This window comes from Acanthisitta chloris, unplaced genomic scaffold (genome assembly GCF_000695815.1).
Source record: "Acanthisitta chloris isolate BGI_N310 unplaced genomic scaffold, ASM69581v1 scaffold13284, whole genome shotgun sequence".
Classification (NCBI taxonomy): Eukaryota; Metazoa; Chordata; class Aves; order Passeriformes; family Acanthisittidae; genus Acanthisitta; species Acanthisitta chloris.
Window position 1 is genome coordinate 59,124 of NW_008668886.1, and position 22,212 is coordinate 81,335.

Sequence of the window (22,212 nt, forward strand, 5' to 3'; positions counted from 1 at the left end):
AAGTGCAAGGCTTCAGTGCCATTTTTCTTATTGACTGAGTTCAGGTTAGGACAAGCAGTGCCTTTATTGGTAGGCTGCTTCTCCAAATACAGGCAGAAGCCCAGATTTTTCTGGAGACAGGAAAATCTGTGTCCTTCAATACCTCTCCCTCTGCAGGACTCTCTAAATATTATCCTAAGTCCTTCTCAGTGCTCTGCAGCTCAGCACAGGGTACAGGGGGGAGCAGTAAAATGTTACTTGACTAAAAATCTCCTTTTTCCCCTGCTGTTTTTCTCTTTTTCCCCCTTTCCCTTTATTTCTCTGTTATCAATTACAGGTCCTTGATGATCCTGCAGAGGACAACTTGTACATGGGTATGTGAGTCATATACACTAACAGAACCATCTGGGCTTAGACTTAGTAATGGAAGGAACATGTACCAGGGCTCACAGTCAATACAGGAGGAAACTTGTACCAACTTCTGCAGTTTTATTTTTCTCTGCAAAGTTAAATGCCTGCAAAGGCAGCTGGGTTGGAAAGCTATACAGTAGGGTAAGGCAACCATGTGTCAGTACAGCTGTGCACAGCCCCTTGCTGCTGTCCCAGTTGATAACTCTACCTTTCTCCTTCCAAAAATGCTGCCCAGTACAAAGCAGACCTAGAGGAAGTGGTGTTTGCTCTTTGCTAATGACTGCTGGCATCAAGTACTGCTGTGAGGGCTCTGCTGTGTGCTCAGTGGGAAGGAAGCAGGGATGGAAGGTGCTGACAGGCATGGAGCAACCTGCAAAAGTACAGGGTGGTTGAATAATGAAATGCTGCCACAAGCTGCAGCTTCTTCAGTCTGGAGAGCAAGGTGAGCCAACTCAGGCTGCCCTGTTGTGTTTGTCCCTTCAGCAGGTCTAACACTGCAGCTGTAAGCAGGACTCCCCAGTGCTTTGGGGAGGGGGATCTGCTTGGAATTCTTGGGAGGTGCAAAAAATCCCCTAGTAATCATGCCAAAAGAGCTATTCCACTAGATGAAGGCAGATCCTTCTCCTGTTTTCAGAACAGGACAGAGCAGGATCCAAAAAACACATAGCCACTCACCCCCTAATCAGACACACAAACTCACATGCTCTGCAAACCTCAACTCACACCAACAATTCCTCTCTAGTCACTCCTGCCACGGAGCATTTCCCTCTGACAGCCATGTAGCTGTGCTGCTGATTGACACAGCAGAAATGGAGCAACATGTTCTTACAGCATCTCATTTGGTATCAGCAATTTAGCAGAAATATCACACCAAACACCCTCCCTGAAGGTACTGAATACAACAGGGCTCGCATCAGCAAGGGCTGACACCAGGAGCAGCAGCAGTTTGGTTGATAAATTAGCACCCGCTGTCTCCCTGTGTGGAGCTGGCAGGAGGTGGGATATCTGTCTCTGCCAAAGAGATGAATATTTTCATTTTACATCCTCTGGTGTCCTTGTCATGGGTGAGGGAAGAGAAATGGGTGGAGATAAATTGATTTTGCAGGTATGGGAATGGATGTGTTTTTATAGGTGATGAATAAGCCCAGTTCACTCTTCTCATTCATTCATGGTTTGATTTCCTTTTTTTTGCAGTGTTTGACCTCATGAGAAAAGGGTAAGTAGCCCTCTTGTATCCCTTCTGTTGAAATTGTTGGTGTTCATCCCTAGCTTCCCAAGTGAAATGGAGGTTTGATATATCCAGTGGGGCAAACTGCAGTCTGCAGGCAAAATCCAGCTGTAGTTGTCCTTGTCCTTCTACAGCCTGGAACGATGTTGTGAATAGTAATGGGCTGGGAGAACATGTCCTGGTGTCAGGCTCTGATCTGGAAAATTAATTTGATGCCAATTCCCTATCAGGTGCCTGGAAGAAAAGCTTTCAGTAGCAATATTCTGCTGGGGCACCAGCCACATCGTGGCTTCCTCTGGCACAAGGGCTGTGTGGTTGTATCAAGACTTACTTGCCACTTGCTGCTTTATTTTTTCCCCAAGCACCAACCTATATCATGGGAGGCTGTTCTGTTGACACACTTTTCCACAGCAGGAGATGTCATAAGGTTTGGGAGGCTCCTCACTGCTTTTTGCTACACCTGCACTGATTCTGCAGCGTCACAGTGAGGTCAGGAGAGCTGTGCCTGGATGGTAGATATTCCCCAAGGGCTTATTTTTTTCTCTGGCCCATGAACAAGCTTGCAGGCTGCCAGCTCCAGCAGGTTGCTGGTGAGAGGCTCTTCAGTCTCCCTGGTGACCAGGCTGATGTCTATCCTGTAGGAGAGGGAGCTCCTCTAAACAGCTGTGGCCAGGGAACGTGGGGCTCCACCGAGGCTGCCTCTAGCAGGAGGCAATTAGACTCCATTAGTGGCTCTGCCAGTCCTGTGCTCACGTTATTTCTCCCTGGTTTCAGCAACAGAAAAAATGTGCATGAAGAGGGAGGGAAGGCAGTGACAGGAAAATGCAAATGGGAGATGAAGGTCATCAATCAAATGGGCAGCAAGGGAGAAGAGATGAATGCTGCAGGAAGGATTTGCTGCTGGGTGCTGAGGGGAAGAGCTGCAGAGCCTGGTTTTGGCAATGGGCTCTTCTCTGCCAGGATTTGGCTTGCCAGGACAGAGTCTCAGGAGCACTCAGTTAAATCCAGCTCGAGTCAGTGGGCATACATCCAAAAGCAAGGTCAAGCTGCTGAGCACAAGCAGGATTAACCCCCAGTGCAGTCAAGTCCTTAGCTCCTGCCATTCATCCTCTGGGGAACAGAAGATTCTGACTAGGTCTTACAGGCTCTTTGCCCTCAACTTTCACCAGGCACAGGCAGAAGAGGGACTTTTAGAGGGGTCTGTGCATCCCTCAGCAGTGGTGGCATACAAAGGAAAGGAGAGGAGAAGCTGACCACGTAACCTTGGCTGTTCAGGGCTGAATGGCTGAGTTCTGGTGGTGGCTGAACCCTGAAGAGCTAAATATGTTTTCAGAGCAGTTTAGCACAATGCACTGGAAATATTCCCACTTAACCTTTGAGCCAGTGGTTCATGTAGACTAGCTGCACACTGATGTTCAGGACTGAGCCCCAGCAGGCATGACATCCAGTGCACAGCATTGGGCACTGTCCCCACTGCTGCCTGGGATCTCCAGATGCTGCTAGTGCTCACAGCCATGAGCAGCTTTAGGAAGAAACCAAAGGCCAGGTTCAGTTTTGTTCTTTTCCCTTTAGCACTCTGAGTGAGTAGTGTTTGCCTTATTTTGTGCAGACATCAGCAGTTAATCCTGATGTTGTTGATGTAGCTCACAGTGACTCACAGTGTACCATCATCAGTAGCTGAGTTCACTAACCAAAGCACCACATCCAGAAAGGATGGACACACCTCCATCCTGTGTCACAGCACCTGGAACCATTTGGGAGCCTGGTCCTCACTGCTGGGGATGTGGTGATGGGCAATGTAGTCCTCCAGCAAAGAATGTTACTGCCATTCTGCAAAGTACTTAGTTGCTCTCCCTCTTCCTGACAGGCCTGTGATGGAGATACCAAGTGAACAGCCCTTCAGTGAGGAGCAGGCTCGGCTCTACTTCCGAGACATCGTCCTGGGCATCGAGTACTGTGAGTATCCCAACACTGACACTGCTTGGCAGAGCCTCCTGCTCAGCTGGGGAGGAGCATCTCAACTCTGGTGGGCTCTCCATCTGACAGGAAAGTCAGTATACAGTTTTCACAATAGAGAAAAGACACTAGTGCAGCTAAACAGGAAACCCTACTGTGGGCTGAGTTGTTCAGTGTGTTCCTAAATGACCAGAAAAAGGGTAGAGGGAAATAAGAGATGGGTGATGATACTGAGTCATTCAGGAGCATCATTGTTAGAACTGACTGTGAAGACTGGCAGGAAGATGGCATGACAAAGTGACAGATAAAATTTCATGTTGCTGACTGCAGGGTAATGCATGAGGGGGAGAAACAACACTAAAAATACGTACAGCGTGATGGGCTCTAAATTATCCATTCTCTCTCTCAGGCTTTATTCTTGATTTTTGTTCTTGAAAATGCCAGTCTATTACTTAGTGACATTCAACAAAGCTAACAAGATTTGGGGAATTATTTGGAATGAGATAGAGAAGGGAACAGAAAATGTCATTATACAGTTATTTGGATCTGTAAGAGTTCCTAGGTACAGGAGAGGAGTACCCTGAATGTTTTGTGCAACTCAGCTCAGCATGTCTTAGAAACAGCTCTGCTGTGCTGGCTGCTGCTGGTGGAACAGTTCCTGCTCAGAGGAAACTTTGAGTTTAGAAGATAGAGAAAAAAAGAAAAAAGTAAAGTGTGAGTAGTCCTAGGCAGAGGTTTAGAGATAAAAAAAAGAAAGAGTAAAGTGTGAGTAGTCCTAGGCAGAGGGAATGAAACTCAGCAATAAATTATAGGGTGCCCAAGCACTCCCAGCAACAGGAACAATAGGATGCTTTATTTTGGGCCATTGAGTAACCACTTATTTTATTAGGGAATGAACATTAAAAATGGTGCTCTTTCTGAACTGCTGGGTAAATGCATGGCATAAAAAAAAGAAAGAGTAAAGTGTGAGTAGTCCTAGGCAGAGGGAATGAAACTCAGCAATAAATTATAGGGTGCCCAAGCACTCCCAGCAACAGGAACAATAGGATGCTTTATTTTGGGCCATTGAGTAACCACTTATTTTATTAGGGAATGAACATTAAAAATGGTGCTCTTTCTGAACTGCTGGGTAAATGCATGGCAATTATTGTATAATTAAGAGGAAAAGTGCACCGTTTGTGCATGCTGAAGGAAAAGTGTTGCCAGGCAATCCAGAGATTGCAAGGTAATGTTAATGTAAGCATACATAATTGTTATATAATTTGAGAGGCTCAATAACCATGCAGCTGCTTGGAGCTCACAGTCATCACAGCAGCAAATGCATCATTGCTGGTTGGGTTTTATTAAATTAGAAGTTGCAAAGTGGATTCCTGTTGGAGCCTGCAAGGCATTACTCAGAGCCACTGTGTTGCCCTTGGTGCAAATGGTGAGCAGGAAGGGGCTGCAGGGCCAGGATGGTGGGAGACATGGGCTGACCTTCTAAAGCACTGGTGGTGGCACATGGTCCTTAGCTGCTGTGTGTCCATGGGGACTGGAGTCACTGGTTATTTGTGATGTTTGCCTGTAGTGAAGGCCTGCAAGAGGGCTGGCTGTGGGGAGAATCATAGAATCATCCGGGTTGGAAAAGACCTCTAAGATCATCAAGTCCAGCCCTACCTTGGTTACTAGACCATGGCACTAAGTGCCACATCCAGGCTCAGCTTGAAAACCTCCAGGGATGGTGAATCCACCACCTCCCTGGGCAGCACATTCCAATGCCTGATCACTCTCTCTGTAAAAAAATCTCTTCCTATTATCCAACCTAACCCTCCCCTGGCAGAGCTTGAGTCTGTGCCCTCTTGTCCTGCTGCTGGTTGTCTGGGACTGACTCCAACCTCCTGTCAGGGAGTTGCAGAGGGTGATAAGGTCTCCCCTGAGCCTCCTCTTCTCCAGGCTGAACACCCCCAGCTCCCTCAGCCTCTCCTCATGGCACTTGTGCTCCAGTCCCTTCACCAGCCTCGTTGCTCTTCTCTGGACCCGCTCCAGCACTCCAATATCCCTCCTGAACTGTTTGGATAGAGGCAGTGGTCCAGGTGGTGAGAGCAGGAGCATCCCATGCTGGGTGGGAAGCCTGGCTTGGGCATGGTGGGAGGCAGGGACAGTGCCTTGGACAGAGCTGGAAGCTCTCCCATCCAGGCAAAGTGCTGCCTCACTTCATTGACTGCTTTTGACTTGGTTTCTGGTTTTAGTACATTTAATACCAGGTGTGCACTTAGACACATGCACAGTTCCAGCCTTCTTCACTGAAAGGTGAAGAAACAAAGGCAGGTTCATGATGTGAGAGATCTGCCCATGGTAGAGTATTCCTTCCTCTGGCCCCTGATCTGCTGGGAATATATTTTGAGTTTAAGTGTGGCAATATTACTGGTTCAGATGTTCTGTTTTAATACACTTGTCTTAGACCTGGGCTCTGTTGTTTGGGCTGTATCAGGAGTTGTTGAAGCACGTGAAAACTTTTTCCTTCCTGGTGAAATGAGCCCTGCAAAGGAAAGTGCTCTTGCTCCCACTTGCAAGACTTCCCCAGTACTGCTGGCAGTGCACACCCCCTTGGGAACTGGAACAGCAGCCTGTCCTCTGTGGAGTGGTAATTCCAGAGTGTGCTCAAGTGCTTTGATGGGAAAAGTTTTGCTGGATTACTTGTGTCATTAGCTAAAGCATGTGCTTAAGCCTCTCTGAATTAGGGATATCTGCAATTACCTCACTTTTCACTTGTAACTCTCCTCTAGTAATGCTTGTCTGGGGTTATTTAAGCTTCAGTCTCCTTTCTAGTAAGGCAAATGTTGCTTTCCCAGGGATAGCAGAAATAGGTGTGCTGGATAGCGAATAGTCACTGAGGAAGAAGTGTACTCCATCAAAAGATGTGAGGGATATGCCAGGCAGGTATCCCAGTTTGATTTTAGGACTGGGACGCACTTAGTAAGAGCCTGAGTAAGGAAGAACAGGCAGACAAAAGGGCTGTCTGAGCAGGTAGCCTGGCTGTGACACTGACCAGGAGCAGGCACTTAGCACACAACACGCACGCGAGTGAGACCCAGGGGAAAATCCTGCTGACTTGCACAGTCAAGATGAAGCACAGCAACTGTCCCTTCTGCTGTGGAGTTGCAAGCTCAGTATTCGGGTCACGAGAAGCTAAAACAGTTGCTGTCAGAGAGGCTGAAAAAGAAGAAAGATTATTTCTTGCATTCTCATTAGAAAATGCACCATTTCCTTCCTGTGTCTGTGTCCAGGGAATCTAAGGGTGGTGGTTCTGGTTCCCTCTGCATCTCATCTTTGTCTCATCTGAGGTATTGGCTAAAGCCAGTTGGAAATTACCTTTCCAGTAGCAGTTCTCTGCAGGGCACCTGTATAAATGCCTGCAGTGCCCTGGAGCAGTGGTGCAGTGCCTGGAGTGCAGATGAAAGCTGCCTTTTCTGAGATAAGACTTAATCTATTTGGTCATCAATATGTGAGTATAATTTCCATTATCTTAAAAGGAAATTTAAGCAAATAAATCAACAGCTGAGTCAACACAGGCTTGTCTCTTCTGAGGAATCTCTACTGCAGTAGAAGCCCTGGGGTGGGTGTGCTGACGTGTCAGTGGTGTAGATGGGTTTGATCTGGTTTGACTCGTGGCAAAAGTGAGTTCCTCAGGTTGGTGTAGGTCAGCAGAGCTGGGACACAAGTCTGTGGTGGAGCTGCTGCTTGCTCTACCATGATTCCCAGCAAGCTGCTTGCTCCATCTGTGTCCCCATTCCATGTGGGAAATGGGGACTTGCCTGTTCTCTGCTCCTGCCTCTTGCCTGTGCTCCTCAAGCAGAGCACATTGAGGTGAGGGCTCTTGACTGCAACTGCAGCTGCAAGGTGCTGGGTGTTATAAATGGCACCACCAGGAGAACAGGGACTGGCTTGTATTTTATCACATGCAGACAAACTCCCTTTAGATGATAAAAACCAAACAAAAACCCCTTTCATGAGCTGCAAGTGTTGCTGATACCAATCGATAAGGACTTTGTACGAGAATGAGAGTAATTAGCTGATGGAGCAGATCAGAGACATGTGCTGGAGCCTCTCAAGAGAGATCAGGCACTTTGATTTTTGTTGTTGTTTGATGCAGTTATGTGATTGTGCTTGGGGTTAGAAGCAGCCCATGGCACAGACTGTGCAGGTTGTTTTGGCAGGACTTGCTGCACGTACCCTGCTCTCCACTATCCCCATGGTTCCTTGGACATTGGCATGTGTGCAGCCGTGGCAGGAAGCTCTGCATGTCCCCTGAGACTGGTGATATGTGGTGTGCTCATATAGGTTGGAGGACAGGTGCACAAGGACAGCCTTTGGCAAGGTTTCTTTCCTTCCTCTTCCCCGTTGCTTCCTACTGGCAGTATTCCATACCTGGTACTTCTGCCAGGAACACCATGGTCAGCTAGAAGCACAAAGGGAAGCTGAGCTTTTCCAAAGGGCTGGGTTGTACTGGGTGTTGGGATCCCCCTTTGTAAAACCTGGGCTTAAGCAACATATCCAGGTGGCAGAGGCTTGATGGGTGCAGCAAGAGAGTGGCAAAATAGTGAACAGAGCTGAGAACATCAGAGCTGGGATCCTCACCCTGGCACTGCACCCAGCCCTGCAGTGAGCTGAGTGTGGGAGGGAGGGTGTTCCCTTTGCACTGCCCACGACCTCCCTGTCCTCTCTTTCTCAGCAGAGCACTGTGTATGAGTACAGAGGTTTGCTTCAAAGAGCAGCCTTCTGGTTTGAGCTCTGGATGGTGGTGCAGCAGGTTCCTTGGGAGGGTGTTAAATCATTTCTTTGCTACTGGGGTGATGTGAGAGTAATACTAAGCAGACTCTGCAGTAGCACCATATGGATTGCTTTTGCCCTTGAATGGGAGTTGGATTCTGGTTTTAATCAAGTAAAATTCAGCATTGGCCTCAGTAAATAACAGGATGTGTCAGTGCATTGCAAAGTTTTATGTGTATAATTTTTAAATGAGCTTCTAGCAAGTTGGTGTTGACCTGCTGCAGCTCCAAGGTTTCCAGAGGGGAATGCAGTGAAAAGTACTTTTTTTTAAAAGGACTAAGGAACAATATTTCTTTCTAGCACTTCTATCTCTGCCCCCTCTGGGCCTTCACTGCCTGTTAGGCAGTGGAGTTGTAGGCAGGCAGTTCCCAGGTGTTTGCCTCTGAGTGAAAAGGAAAGTTTGTTTGGTCTTAGAATGGCCTGTGGGATCTAGAAAAAAGGAGCAGTTGTGAAATGGGTTGTACATTGCAAAAAAGCTGTCTTGTCCCACCAAAGGCAGCTGAGGGACTGAACAGGAATGATGTGCTCAGCAGGGCTTTGCTGAGGAGCAGTGATGGAGCAGGGTCACCTTGGGGTGGCTCTGTGGGTTGTGTGCTCCTTGTGCTGTTGTCCCTTCTGTATAGTCATTACCAATCTGGAGGATGTCATTAATAGGAGGCTTTTATTTCTGAGATGCTTAACTCTCCCTCTGCAGTTCTGCAGGGGTAACACCATCTTTTCCTCTGTCTTGTGCTGGAAATGCAGATCATGCTGATTTAACAAGTACCTTTCCCACAGGACAGCTCTGTCTCAGGGCTCTTTTCGCAGCGTGTGGCAGTGCTGTGTCTCACTGTGGGCATGTCCTGCCACTTGGCCAGGCAGTCTTTGGCCAGCCCTGTGGAATTAACTACTCCCTGCCCTTTTCCCTGCAATGTATATCTGCAAGATGCCTGGACTTGCAGCAAAAGCTGGTGGGTTGGACAGTTTCTGAGCTTAGTTGTGTTGGTGTCCTGTGGTTGAGCAGTGCAGTCTTTCTCCCTTCCTGCAGCTTTCAAACAAGGCAGGTTTTGTCTCTTGCCTACAAATGGACTGGGGAATGATTCTGGGGGAATCTTTTACTCTTCTTCCTGCAGCCCTGTGTTGTACTGAGCTGTACCAGTGACAAGGTACAGCACAGGAGAGGATAAACCTGTGCATTTTGAAGCCTGAAGCCCATTTTGGATAGCTGTGCAGGCAGACAGACTGTGACTTTCTGAATTGTGATTCTTCAGAGCAGAACAGGGATTTCAGGTTGCCTTCATCAGGTTAGCAGCTACACACCAAATCATTTCTTGGCAGATATGAGCATTTGCTCTTACAGTTTTTGTAGCTGTGATGTTCATTTACACCAGCTGGTGTTGGTGAACAATCCCTGTTCCCCATCCTTCTCCCTTCCTGGCTATTGCCTATGCACAAGGCAGCTGAATAGGGAAGAGATTTGCAGATAGCAGAAGTCTTTTGAGCCAGCTGGCACAAGACTTCCATTACTGTCACCCAAAGCAGCACAATGTGTGGGTTGGACACTGCTCCCATCACTGCCACTCTGGACCTGCCCAGCCACTTCCCCTCTGTGCCCATCCTCTTCCCATCCCAGTTTATTATTTAAACTGGGTGTCACGTGTGGAGAAGCTCCTGGGACATGGCATTGCAGAGCCCTGGGATGTGTCAGGTTCACTCCTGAGAGCTCCTCTGCCCCACAGGTACCTGTACTGACTTTCTCCTCTGAGCACCTGAGGTCAATCAGTCGCTGTCCTCAACATTTGTGTCAAGCATGTGGATATTCTGGTCTGGGAAGCACAAATATTCCAAATGACCAAATAAGCCATTGTTTGATGGCTTTGATTTTTGCAGAGGATATGTTCCTTATTTCTTTGTTCAACACTGATACTGCTCCTGTGCCTGACAGCCAGCAGTTCCCAGAGCTGCTGGGTACCAGCAGAGACAGGCACTGAGCAAGCACAGGGCAGCTGGCAAACTGCCCAGAGTGTTCCTCAACTTTCATTAGACTGTGCAGGGAGAGGGAATGTATTTTACTAAATAAATAGTTAGTATTCTATGGGAAGTGGTTTGTGGTTTTATTTTGGTTGGAGTTTTTTTTCCCCTTCTTTATGGAAGCAATAGTAAAAAGCCTGGAATACCTGTTTGCCTAGTGTAATTCCTTCAGTTTTCACAGACCCAGCTCTGGGATGTACTTGCATAGCCCATGTATATTTGTGGCCTCTATTTTTGTTTTCAGAGGGTTTGGGAATACCCTGTGGTATCAGGTATGACACCAGACACCTGCCAAAAGGCAGCTTATCATCTCTTGTAGGAAAACTTCACTCCCCCCTCACTTGTTTTTGCTCTCCCTATATTACCATAATGAAATGTCAGCTTGCTACCAGCTTTGCTGCTGAGCAGATGTCTCCTCCTAATTACTGTTGTTGCAGGGTTTCAGTGTTTATCCTAGCTGTCTAGCTGGGCTGTTACAGCATTCACTGGCTCACATCACAGCCTGGACAAGCAGTTGCTGCACATCTGGAAGAGGATGTAAGTGCTGGTGATTTCCAGCACGTTTTTGTCTGCTGGGTCTCTAGAGCCACTCTTTAATATGCCAAGGACAGCATCCCCTGACTATGCTTTAAACTAAGAGAAGTCCTTGCAGGAAAAAATACCTCCAAGTGTGATTTTCCCTCCCCAAGTGTGAGTTGCTGGAAAGTTGTCTTGAAAAGAGCAGAAAGTTCAGTGAAGTTTGTTCATTCTTGGTCCTAAAGCACAAACCAGGATGCTCCATAGGACAGGCTGCCTTTGTGGCACTGTATTGACCAGGTTTGTAAAGCAGGAAAGGGTTAGACCAGCATTTTCCTCTACCCAATTGTGTATTTCCTAAGAGATATGAAAACTGCTCATGGGGAGGTATAAAAACAAACATGCTCCAATTGCAAGAAGGAAATGTGAAAACAGTGATTGGGGCCAGGGGAGGAGGGAGAATGAGGGGTCCTGGTGCCCTGGGAAGGGCAGTGAAGACTTGGAGTATTTCCCCTCGTGTCCCTCTCCAGCAGCTCTGCTTGGTCCCACTGGTTGAGCTTTTTCTGGATTCATGTCTGTTCTTTGCTTAATTCCTGGTGACAGATGTATTTCTGAGGGTTGTGTTCCAGTGCATATCCCAGTGAGGCACCAAAAGGAATGGCTGGAGGAAATGGCACTTGTTTTGCATCTCCAGCAGCAGCTTGGAATGGGATGCCTGAACTTGCACCTTCATCCTCCTGGGAAGGTTTCCCCTGGGTGTGTTGGCTGCCCTGGCAGACCATGCTCCTGTTTTTGGTTGTTTTTCAGTGCACTACCAGAAGATCATTCACCGAGACATCAAACCTTCCAACTTGCTCTTAGGAGATGATGGACATGTCAAAATAGCTGACTTTGGAGTCAGCAACCAGTTTGAAGGGAATGATGCTCAGCTCTCCAGCACAGCAGGGACACCAGCCTTCATGGCACCAGAGGCCATCTCACAGACTGGCAAAAGCTTCAGTGGAAAGGTAGGTCTTTGCTCACAGCTTGTGTCTCCTGGGACACCCAGGCATGGCACAAAGGGCAGCACCACACCTGCATATCTGCATCTTGTCCATCCTGGATTGTGGGGTAAATTAGGGTTGTTATTTAGTAAAACTGAAGCTCTGTTTTCAGTCCAGGCAAAACTCACATTGGTTGTTCTGCAGCAGGCAGACACTTTGCTGTGGATCCCTGCCCAGGCAGGAGCTCTGTCCATAGGGAAAGGAGGAAGCTCTTGATTCCCTTCCAAAGCAATCAAGAGGCACAGGGGGCTGCTGGGCACCAAGGTCATGTCTTGATTCCCTGGAAAGCACAGCCAAGGGTGATAATGCAGATGTGGGGATAGGGTCTAATAGGGATTTTTTTTGCCTGGAAGACTTTGAGGTTCAGCTCTGAATGGTGTAATGGACTGTAAGAAGAAGGGGCTGCTTGTTGCTCACAGAGCTCCACAGCAAGGACCAGGGTGCAATGCCTGGCCCAGCAAGTCCTCATTCCTCAGGTGCTTCTAGGAGCCCAACTTCAAAGAGACCCTGCACAGTGAAATAGAAGATGTTAAATGCATACAAATAATGTTCTTTGAATCTGTAGGAAAGTGCAGCTCATTCAGATCATCTGTGTTTCATCTCCTTGACTGCCTGTACATGCTTTCTTTCAGGCACTTGATGTATGGGCCATGGGAATCACCCTGTACTGCTTTGTTTACGGGAAGGTAAGCTGCCTTTCAGCTGCTGGAGCCCTGCGTGGGAGTGTCTGTCTGCCTGCCTTTTGACTTGTTCCTTTCCAAATAAAGGCAAAATTGGAAACAAGGACCTACCTTCTGCTCCCAAATCCCCCTGTGGATGAGAGGGACTGACACTGTAGTCCCTGGAAAGGATTTTTTCCAGAGTTGATCCCTGTATGCAGAGGCTGTAGTCCCTGGATAGGATTGTTTCCAGAGTTGATCCCTGTATGCAGAGCTGTTGGTCATGCTACAAACCCAGAGCAGCATCAGTAGCATCAACAACAGCTTGTTGGGGGATTTTCCACACTGCTTGTATTTAGAAATGAGCCAGACAGAGCATGGAGGGAGGCATGGGAATTGATCCCAAGCTACTGCAGCACTTTAGGAAAGCAGATTATAGAAGACTCTGTCTGCCAAAACTAAGTTGGATCAGATGGGGTCCACTTTGGCAGAGCCAGCTCTTCAGTGCTGCCTTCTGCAAGCTCCATGTCCTGTCATGGCTTTTCCTTTGCCTGTGGCTAGAAGCCCCTTATCCCACCCACACTCTCCCAGGGTGAGCAGTACAGCAGGTGTGTTACCTGAACCTCCTGTCCAAGCAGACTGCTGCAAATCCCACCACAGGCATCAAGCATCCAGCTCAGGGGTAAGAAGTAGCCAGGGAAGATGGCAGAGGCATCACCAGGCAGGCTAGATGGAAGGTTATTTCTTTCCTAGATCCTTCTACTGTTCTTCTGCATTTATTTTTTAATAAGGAACAAATCAATTTACTGTGTGTAGGGAGATTTTCTTTATTTCCATCTCTGTGTAAAATTGAGGGAGTGCAGAGTGTATTACTGTTACATGAATGACAAATGCCTGAGTGGTGCCAGGATCTCTGACAACTGGAAAATCTCTTGTTTGTTTTACAGTGCCCTTTTATAGATGAATATATTCTGGGTCTTCATAACAGGATCAAGACCAAGCCTGTGGAGTTCCCAGAAGAGTGAGTAAACTTTACTCTGCTACTGTAAAATAAAGTTCAGTTTTCAGCATTATTCACCGTGCAGCACAAATGCCATGGAGGGACAGACACAGGTGGGTGAGGTGCTGTGTTCTGGGTACTTCACATGGGGTTTGTGCTGGTGGTGATGTTGAGGCATTACAAGTGCCTCTGCTGTTCCTCTATCCATGCTGTGCAGATACTAAAAGAAATAGTTCTGGAGATCTTTGGAAGTAAAGAGATTTCTGTCTCGGTCGAGGAAGTTCTGCCCCAGCTGCTTGACCCTGGATATACTGGATGCATGGTTTGATTGGGGGTTTGTGTGACAAACATGTGTGACATGTGTGACATGTGGCAGCCACTACAATGACTCAGTGTATTCATTTTCAAAAGTAATGTGGTTATAGACCCTGGTCTAGGTCTAAGTAAGCACATCCCACTTCTGTGGACTTACCTGGAGCTGGGGGAAGTGTCTGATGGAAGGATGGTTGTGCATCTCTACCTCAGTGGTCACCATGCCTGGATCTTCAAGTGTTGGCCACTTCTTGGCATTTCCTCCATCTTCAGGCCTCTGGTGTCTTTCTGTGATTTAGTTGTTTCTTCTGGTTCCTGTCAGATGAAGTAGCCAAATCTGGACTCTTTGTTTTCCTTCCCAAATCAACACAGTAGTCAGGCAAAGCATTTTTTACCTTCTTAACACAATTGCTCATTCTAATAAAAACAGAGAGATAAAATGACTTGATTTAAAAGAATCACAAAGGAACTAAATCTTTAATGCAAGGCACATCTGATATTAGAGAGGAAGGGAAAGATGTTGTCAGGCAGCCCATGATATGTGCCTATATCTACCATCTATTGCATGAATTTTGTGAGATGCTCTGTGAATTTTCACACTAAAAGCAAAGGGCTGAGCCTCTGCCCTGGCAGTCCCAGGCTTCCTTCTGAGTCTGCAGAAAGCCATGGGTGCTCAGGCTGCCCTATTTTAGACATCTGCCTCAGATGGGATGACTCATGCCCCAGGCTCCACGAGCTGCATTCATTACCTCTGCATTGACAGGGAAGCACAAGCACTGCAGAGAGCTCAGCCAGAGCCATCTCTGCCCGGGCTGGTGGAGCCCACGCTGAGGATTCTGTGCAGAACTCCTCCTAGGGCCTGGGCCACAAGGTCTGGCCACTCATTAGATGGCACACACAGACCTCAGTCATGGGTATGGAGTAATTCTGGCAGACCAGCCCTGTGCTGATGAGGCTTCACAGCTGGCCAGGCTTCAGGCATTAAGAGCACAAAGGCTGGGCATGCTCCAGTGCCATGTTCCCACTGGTTGCTCTGTGGCCAGGGCAGAACTTTGTCTTACAGCTCTGCAGCAAAAAGAATAAATGTTTATGTTTCCCTGGCAGTTTCTCCCTGTTTGCTTGGGTCCTGGCTAAGTGCCCACCCTCTATCAGCCACCATGTATTTGGGTTAGCAGTCAGCTCACAAGTGACTGTTCCCATCTGCCCCTGCAGTAAGTTATTAACATTTAATGGGCTAACTGGGTTGTGCTAAGATCCTTTCCTTCATTCAGGCATTTCCTTCAGCAATAATTGGGCTGCATGATTTATGTGGATTCCTGGGTGACCTGCTCTCCCAGTCTAAAAAAAGCTGCGCCCCTGCTTAGGTTGTTGGAGGAGCAGAGGGTTACTGGGTGTTGACAGCTGTCCAAACCATGTCTGTTTGCTAGATAAAGGCAGCAACAGAGACACACAGAAAGCTGGAATTCACTGGAGTGGATCCACCCTGACCTCCCACGGAATTAGCACCTCTCTATAGTTAGGAGTATTTTGGTTTCAATTTATTTCACCATGGCTACAGAAGACACATTCCTGTTTGCAGACAGCTCATGGAAACTCATTGCCTGTTTCCTGACAACATTTAGGACAGATGGAGCTGACTGTACCGGCGTCACCTCCTGTCCCTTCCCTTAGAGACACTGGGATAAATATTTATCACACTGGAGTTCTCATTCATGTCACTGAGCCCTTGGCATGACACGAGGTAAATGGGATTAGCTCACACCCTGACGATCTTGGCACGACTAAAAAGCAAAGCTGGAGCAGTTTCTGTTCAGACCTGTCTTTAAGAGAATCAGAAGCTTTGCACAGTCCCTCCTGGTGAAGTCCAGGACAATGTTCTCTGACCTGCAGACAACCTGTAAAGTGATCTGTGGTGCTGGCAGCTCTCCCAAAGGGGTGCTGAGCTCTGGTGCTTGGCATTTTCCTGAGAGCTGTTACAGGACTATGACTGAGAAATTCCAGATAACATAGGCTTTTCAAATGAAAAATGCCATCAGGTACAGCATGCACTGTACCCTGGCAGGCTGGAGAGAAGGGAAATGTGATCTCTTACCCAGCCACAACCCACCTGAGAGACACTTTGTGATCCTGCTTATGGGGCTTTTCCTTTTGACATTAATGCTGTGGTGTGTAGAAATCAATCTGGTGCCCAGAAATGTTAGGTGATGATATAATCTATTTCTTATATTTAAACAAAGCTGTTGACAGCTTGGCACTGAACTGATTTGAAGTATTTTAAGAACACCATCTCACCTGCAGTAGTGTGGTCTCTGGGAGGAGTCTGTATTCTGACCTGCTAAGTCACTGCCCATCACTGTGCCTGGAGCTTATCTCAAGAGCAGCACCATCCTTCCCATTCCCCCCTAAATTGTCATCTGAGTCCCTGAGGACTCATCCTATCATTCCCCTTGTCTGGGCTATATTGCCTGTGTGCAGCAGACCCTTGGTGCAACTCTTGAAAGTGTTTAGACTTTATACTGAACCCACTTTCTGCCCCTTCCCACTGAGTGACCAATGTTTCCTTGTGGTTGTTCATAAAGGTCCCATAACCAAAGTCCACATAAAGCATTCATGTATTATTAACCAGTAGCTCTGTTTTCATCAGACTAAAATATCCCTCACTGATGTGGTTTTCATTTTGGTTTGTGATGGTTTATCCCCTTCTCTGCTTGGGGGGGTGCAGAAGAGGTGGGCACAGCACCTGGTCCTCACCACTGTTTTCAATCTCCAATCCAGCCCTGCTGGGGAGTGACGTTTTATGGTGCCAAATTCCATCTCTGTGCAGAAACACAGGTCTTCAAGAATCGTTTGTGACACAGGCTTTCAACTGCCTAATGCAATTCTGTCACATGCTGGCATTTCACTGCAGCAGCACTTTGATCATCCAGATCCAGTGTGGTTCAAAGACGTTGCCTGCATCATTAACCACAGGAGGCATTGCAGCCTTTGGGCTGGAGGGACAGACTGCAGGACCAAGGGCTCTGTGTGAATAGAATGGCTTTTGGGTTCAGGCACTCTAGCACTTAAATCTAGGAAATAGTGTTAAAAACGAGATGTATTTCTCTTAGTCACATCTTTTCATTCCCTCCCTTTGTTACCCCAAGGCTGAGCTGTGCAGGTAGGAAATCCTGAGTTACCAGCTGGCTGCCATCAGTGTCTGTGGAAGCAATTTAATGAACACAACCCACAAGCTTAGCTGAGAAGTTGAGTGTCATCTGGAGGGGTTTCATCCAGCACACAGTTGCTCATGATACAGGTTCAGTAAATCAGGCTGTACCCCTCTTGAATCATGGAGTTCATCTCCAGTTCTGCTCACAGTGGCTCTTTGTTGTCCCAGAATCTGCCCTCTGAAATTCCCCTGTGGTGTGCTGCCTTTGAAACGTCCTCACAGCCATTCACCTGCTCCCTTGTCTTGCATTTTGAGTTGTGTTAGTGTGCAGAACAGGATAACCAAGCCCTGCTGCAGTGACCTGTGTGGCTCACCACCTGTAGCAGTGGTGCTCAAGAAGGAACCAAGCCAGCTAGACCTTCCTTTCTCAAGCTGGGCTTGCAGAGAAAATATCTTCTGAGTGGAGCAGATTTTCCACCAAGTAACCGCAGTAAGAACTGTGCATGCCTTGAGCACTTACAATTCCCTTGCTGACTGTATGCTGCTGTTTTGTTCACTCAGAGCACAGATAAGTGATGAGCTGAAGGAACTGATGCTGCGCATGCTCGACAAAAATCCAGAAACAAGGATAACAGTCCCTGAAATTAAGGTAAATTGGACCTTGATATTATACTTTTTGTCTCCAGCTGAGTTTGTTGTTCCTGTGGTACATTCTAATGAGGCAGAGCTGTTCCTAGTGTTTGTTTTGGGAGCTTTCTCTGACATGCAGCCTTGGAAAGGGAGAGTGCTCATTTCTCAGCGTGCAGCAGCTCTGTCGCTGCTTCTTGCTTGGGGAATATTGACAAAAGCTTTCTTGTTTACTTATTTAAATGAAAATTGCTCAAAAGCTGGCTGATCTCAGTGAATCCCTGGGAGAATCAACATTGTCAGGGGAACTGCTAGCTGCAGAGCCTGTGCTGGCTGGGTTGGGTGTGTGGTAGGGGAGCTGGAAGTGTGTTCCTCCTGGTGCTTGTGTGGTCAGTGGCCTCAAGGCAGCACTTTTGTTTCTGTCTGTTACTGGGGAGATGCTTATTAATAGAAGGCATGAATGGTAGAGCACAATGCTTCACAGGGTTTGGTTTCATTCTGGCTTTGTGTGGACTTGCTGTCCTCCTGTCACCCCTCACTGAGGCCTGAGACCTGCTGGAGCATCTCAAGATTTCCAAAGAGATCCATCAGGATCCTCTGCAGGGCACACAACTCTTCCTTGCATTGTCTCAGGCCAACATCAACACATTTCCCACCAAGGCTGACAGTAGAAAGGTTGAGCTCCAAGAAAAAATTGACATCTCTTCCCTCCATGCCCAGAAGGCCACAGCCAGTGATGGTTTGGAGCTGTATTTATGGGACTTCACTTGACAGCCCTTGCAGGCACTTCTTGTGCACCCTGTAAGACCCCTTGGGTACAAGAGCAGAGCTGGGTGCTGGCTCTTGTCCCTGCTGTGCACTGAAGGTACTTGGTGTGCTTGGGGAGTTGCCTTGGATCTGACAGAGCACGTGTCTCCGGTGCCAGGCTGAGCCCAGGCCCTTCCACAGAGCTTTCCTCATGTTCCCAGCCAAGAAAACCATCCCATGAGAGGCTGCAGGAAAAGGAGGGTTTTCCTCTGCTGCATGTGAGAGAACAAGATGAAAATGCCTTGGATAACTCAGGTTTTCAAAGCATTTCAAGCTTGATTCAGAGGGTGCTGAGTTCCACCAACCTACCAGTTGGTGCCAGTGGGTGTGACAGCACTGGGGGTTAGGGGCTACCATCTGTCCAGGCACCAGATTGCAGTGATTTCCAAGGAAGCTGGTTGAAAAACCTCTCTGGAAGTGGAAAATGGAGCAGTACAGCTCACCCCTGTGATCAACCCTGTGCCCCCATTTCTCCCCCATCCTTGACATCACAGTGCTGCAGAAGGCAAAGCCACAGCTGTGCCTGTTCCTCCCCACACAGGTGCACCCGTGGCTGACCAAGGGTGGAGAGGAGCCCCTGCCCCTGGAGGAGGAGCACTGTACAGTGGTGGAGGTGACTGAGGAGGAGGTGAAGAACTCAGTGAAGACAATCCCCAGTTTGCCAGCTGTGGTATGTACAAACCACATCCTCTGCACAGGTCAAGAGTGTGGGGCTTTGCTGAGACTTTCAGCTGGTGAAGGGGTTTGGAGAGGGCACACATGTGCTCCTGGTATGAAAAGCTTGGCCTTTTGACCTAGTGTGAACTCCTTGTGACTGAGTACTGCAGCAGCCTGGCTCTCTGTTCAAGTAGCTGTTCTGTGGGTTTCTTTACTTCATGTTCTTAGCTCTAATGCTGTTAAGTGTCTGTTGAATGATTAAAGAAGCTGTTATTCCTTTGAACTAGCTTCAAGGAGTCAGTCCTGCTGTTTTCACTGGTCTGTTTTTTCTTCCTCAAAGATCCTAGTGAAGGCCATGCTAAGAAAACGCTCCTTTGGAAATCCCTTCGAGGTCCAGGCAAGGAGGGAGGAGAGATCCATGTCTGCCCCAGGGAACTTGCTGATGTATGTATCTATAGCCTTGCCTGGCTCTGCTGCATGGGCAGGGCAAAGGTGTGTGGGGAGGATGGAGGAAGCAGTTTGCAAATCTTTTCTGTATCATTTAGGGACAAAACACCCTTTTAAATCAAACACTGAAAAAAATCTACCTCAAGTCCTCTCAGATTGAAATATAATACATTAATGCAGCCAAAAAATCTCTTTTATAGATATATCTCTCTCTGTAAGATAGTTTTGGCCTAAACATATGGAAGGTGCTAAATCTGAGTTTGTTTTCTCACCTATTAGTTTATAATCAAAGATCCATTAGAGATTGGTGAAGTTTAATTAGAGATACAGAGACACAGTATAGATACATATTGGAGAGTTTAATTCTTCTCTCATTTTTATGCACATTTTTATGGAAAAGGTACCAGATGAGAGGTTTGTATATTTTTTGAAGATGATGTTGGTTTGTTTGTGGTCTTGGACCCAAGTCTGGGCAGAGACACGTGGGCAGACAAAGGAGAACACTTTGAAATTGCTTTGAGAACACATGGAGTATTTTTTTCACGCTGCCAGTTATTAAATAGTGAAACACATTGCAAGGGATATTTTGGAGACTGGGTAAAAATGGCTATATTGGGATTATAAAGGGAAGAGACAAATTAATGACTAATAGATGCATCAACTGTTTTTAAACATGCTGGTCTATATGTACAGGGATGAGGGAAGAATTCTGCTGCCCTTTACTTGGCTCTTGTTCTTTCTCTCTCATTTTTATTACTGATTCCTTTCAGAGCCAGGATTCTGGGTCATTGGTCCAGTAAGTCATAGCTGGACCATTAGCCTGATCTGGGCCAATTGTTTTAATATAAATCAAGTTTTCACCCCACAAGATCTGTTAGGCTATGCTTCACCACAAAGCTGTGCTGTCCCAAAACAATCCTTTCCCACCCAAAATCCCAGTACCATGCCTAGCAGACTCCCATGAGGGTGTGCTAAGAGTCTCACTACACCACTGACAATACATTAGAGGAGTCTCTCTCTGTCTCTCACAGGTGTGTGGGGATTTGAGAGCTCAGCTCAATTAAGGATGATAATACTTTAGGTTCCAGCTGTGTATTAGAGACTTCAGCAAAGACTTTGCCTTGGAGTCCAGGGCCAGACACCAGTTTAGCATTTAACTCCCTGCACACAAGTACTGCTGTGGGGCATATCTGGAGCATGGCAGTCACAGCTCCTTTGCCAGCTTAGCACAAGAGATTTGTCCTCATTTATTTCCCTTGGCTCATTGCCTTCCAAATTAGTTATTGGTAATTAGACACACATCCCTACCCATATCTTCACTATCATTCCTGGTCACTGCATGCCATTGCTCTGAGATGGGGAAATTCTTACTAACTGTGAGGAAAAACATATCATATGCTTCCCACTGTCTCAGACAGCTCCTGGGAGCAAGGCAGGATTTTTTCTTTTCAAACCCTGCTTGAACTGGTATCTCAAGGTAGTCACCTTGAGCCTGTTTCCAAAAGGGACCTGTTCCCTTCCACCTTTATTGGAGATGTTTGGAAGCTCATGCCCAGCTGGTGGAAAAGCTCCTTGACTCTTGATACTGTGGCTTGTTCCTGCCTGGAGCTGAGTGCTTTACTACTGGAGCTGAGTGCTTCTCTGCATTCTTGGAATAAGTAGAGTTCATTTGATCTCATGTAGCTATGAAGTTTCTGATTAGCCACATTATCAATGTCTAATCCTTTTAATAATCATTTTAGGCCTTCAAGATGAGCTGTAACCCTCCACTTTTATTTGTCTCCTTTCTAAAGTTGCTAGTCCAATTCTTCTCATATTATTCCAGCCTTTCCCTGTCTCTGCTCATTTCAGCCCTGTGTTTTATTCAGGCTCCAGGGTTTTTTTTAAAGCAGTGTATAATTTCCACTGTTGTGCAGCTGTGCTCAGTGCCCTTGGTTTGCAGAAACAGGCCAGGGATGGAGCTGTGGCTCTGCTGGGATGGACTCTGCCCAGCAGTGTCAGTGCTTAGAAATGCCCAAATTTAATGTGAATGGCCTCTGAACATGCCAATTCTCCACTAATCCCCTGCTTAATTTCTCAGTCTCATGCCATCAGTTCCAATTTTTGGCAGTAGTAATTGACTTTATCCTAAATTAATTCATGCACAACTGGAGCTTTGAGAACCCATCTTGAAACTGTTCAGTTTAAAAGAAAGACATTGGCTAAGTCTCTTCAACAAAATGTTGTGTATTAAACACTGCAGCAGGGATGCTCCTTTTAAGGAATGTGGATTATTATTTCAGACTTTGGAAAATGCTGTACTGGTTGAATCTAATGAAAATTACTTCAAATGTAAATAGATGTGTTGAATCTAATGACACCAGTTTTAAGTGAACCGAGGCTAAATGGGAATGTTCATTGTTCAGTGAGTTATCTCTTGGTTACAGAACTATTTCCACAGGGGCAAACAGAGTAGACACTAAGCTCATCCAGTTCTTAATTCACAGTGGGTTGTTTCCTGGAAATACACCCTTAATGCAGATACAAAGTGTAACATCAGTGCCAATGTTATGAATAGCACTGTGCTAGTTCAAATAAGTTTCAAGTGAGTCTGGATTGCTCTA

The 22,212-nt window shown here is 46.9% G+C and overlaps 1 protein-coding gene across 1 annotated transcript in view; it reads left to right on the forward strand.

Annotated features, from left to right (window-relative positions):
* The window catches only part of LOC103800737 (calcium/calmodulin-dependent protein kinase kinase 1-like), a 47,306-nt gene that overhangs the window by 19,716 nt on the left and 5,378 nt on the right, over positions 1-22,212 (forward strand). Inside the window, exons 6-14 of the mRNA XM_009073122.1 lie at positions 317-353; positions 1,585-1,606; positions 3,486-3,574; positions 11,717-11,916; positions 12,585-12,638; positions 13,559-13,632; positions 17,633-17,720; positions 19,047-19,175; positions 19,503-19,606. Of these exons, the coding sequence (XP_009071370.1) occupies positions 317-353; positions 1,585-1,606; positions 3,486-3,574; positions 11,717-11,916; positions 12,585-12,638; positions 13,559-13,632; positions 17,633-17,720; positions 19,047-19,175; positions 19,503-19,606 (797 nt within the window). The remainder of the gene's footprint in view (positions 1-316; positions 354-1,584; positions 1,607-3,485; positions 3,575-11,716; positions 11,917-12,584; positions 12,639-13,558; positions 13,633-17,632; positions 17,721-19,046; positions 19,176-19,502; positions 19,607-22,212) is intronic.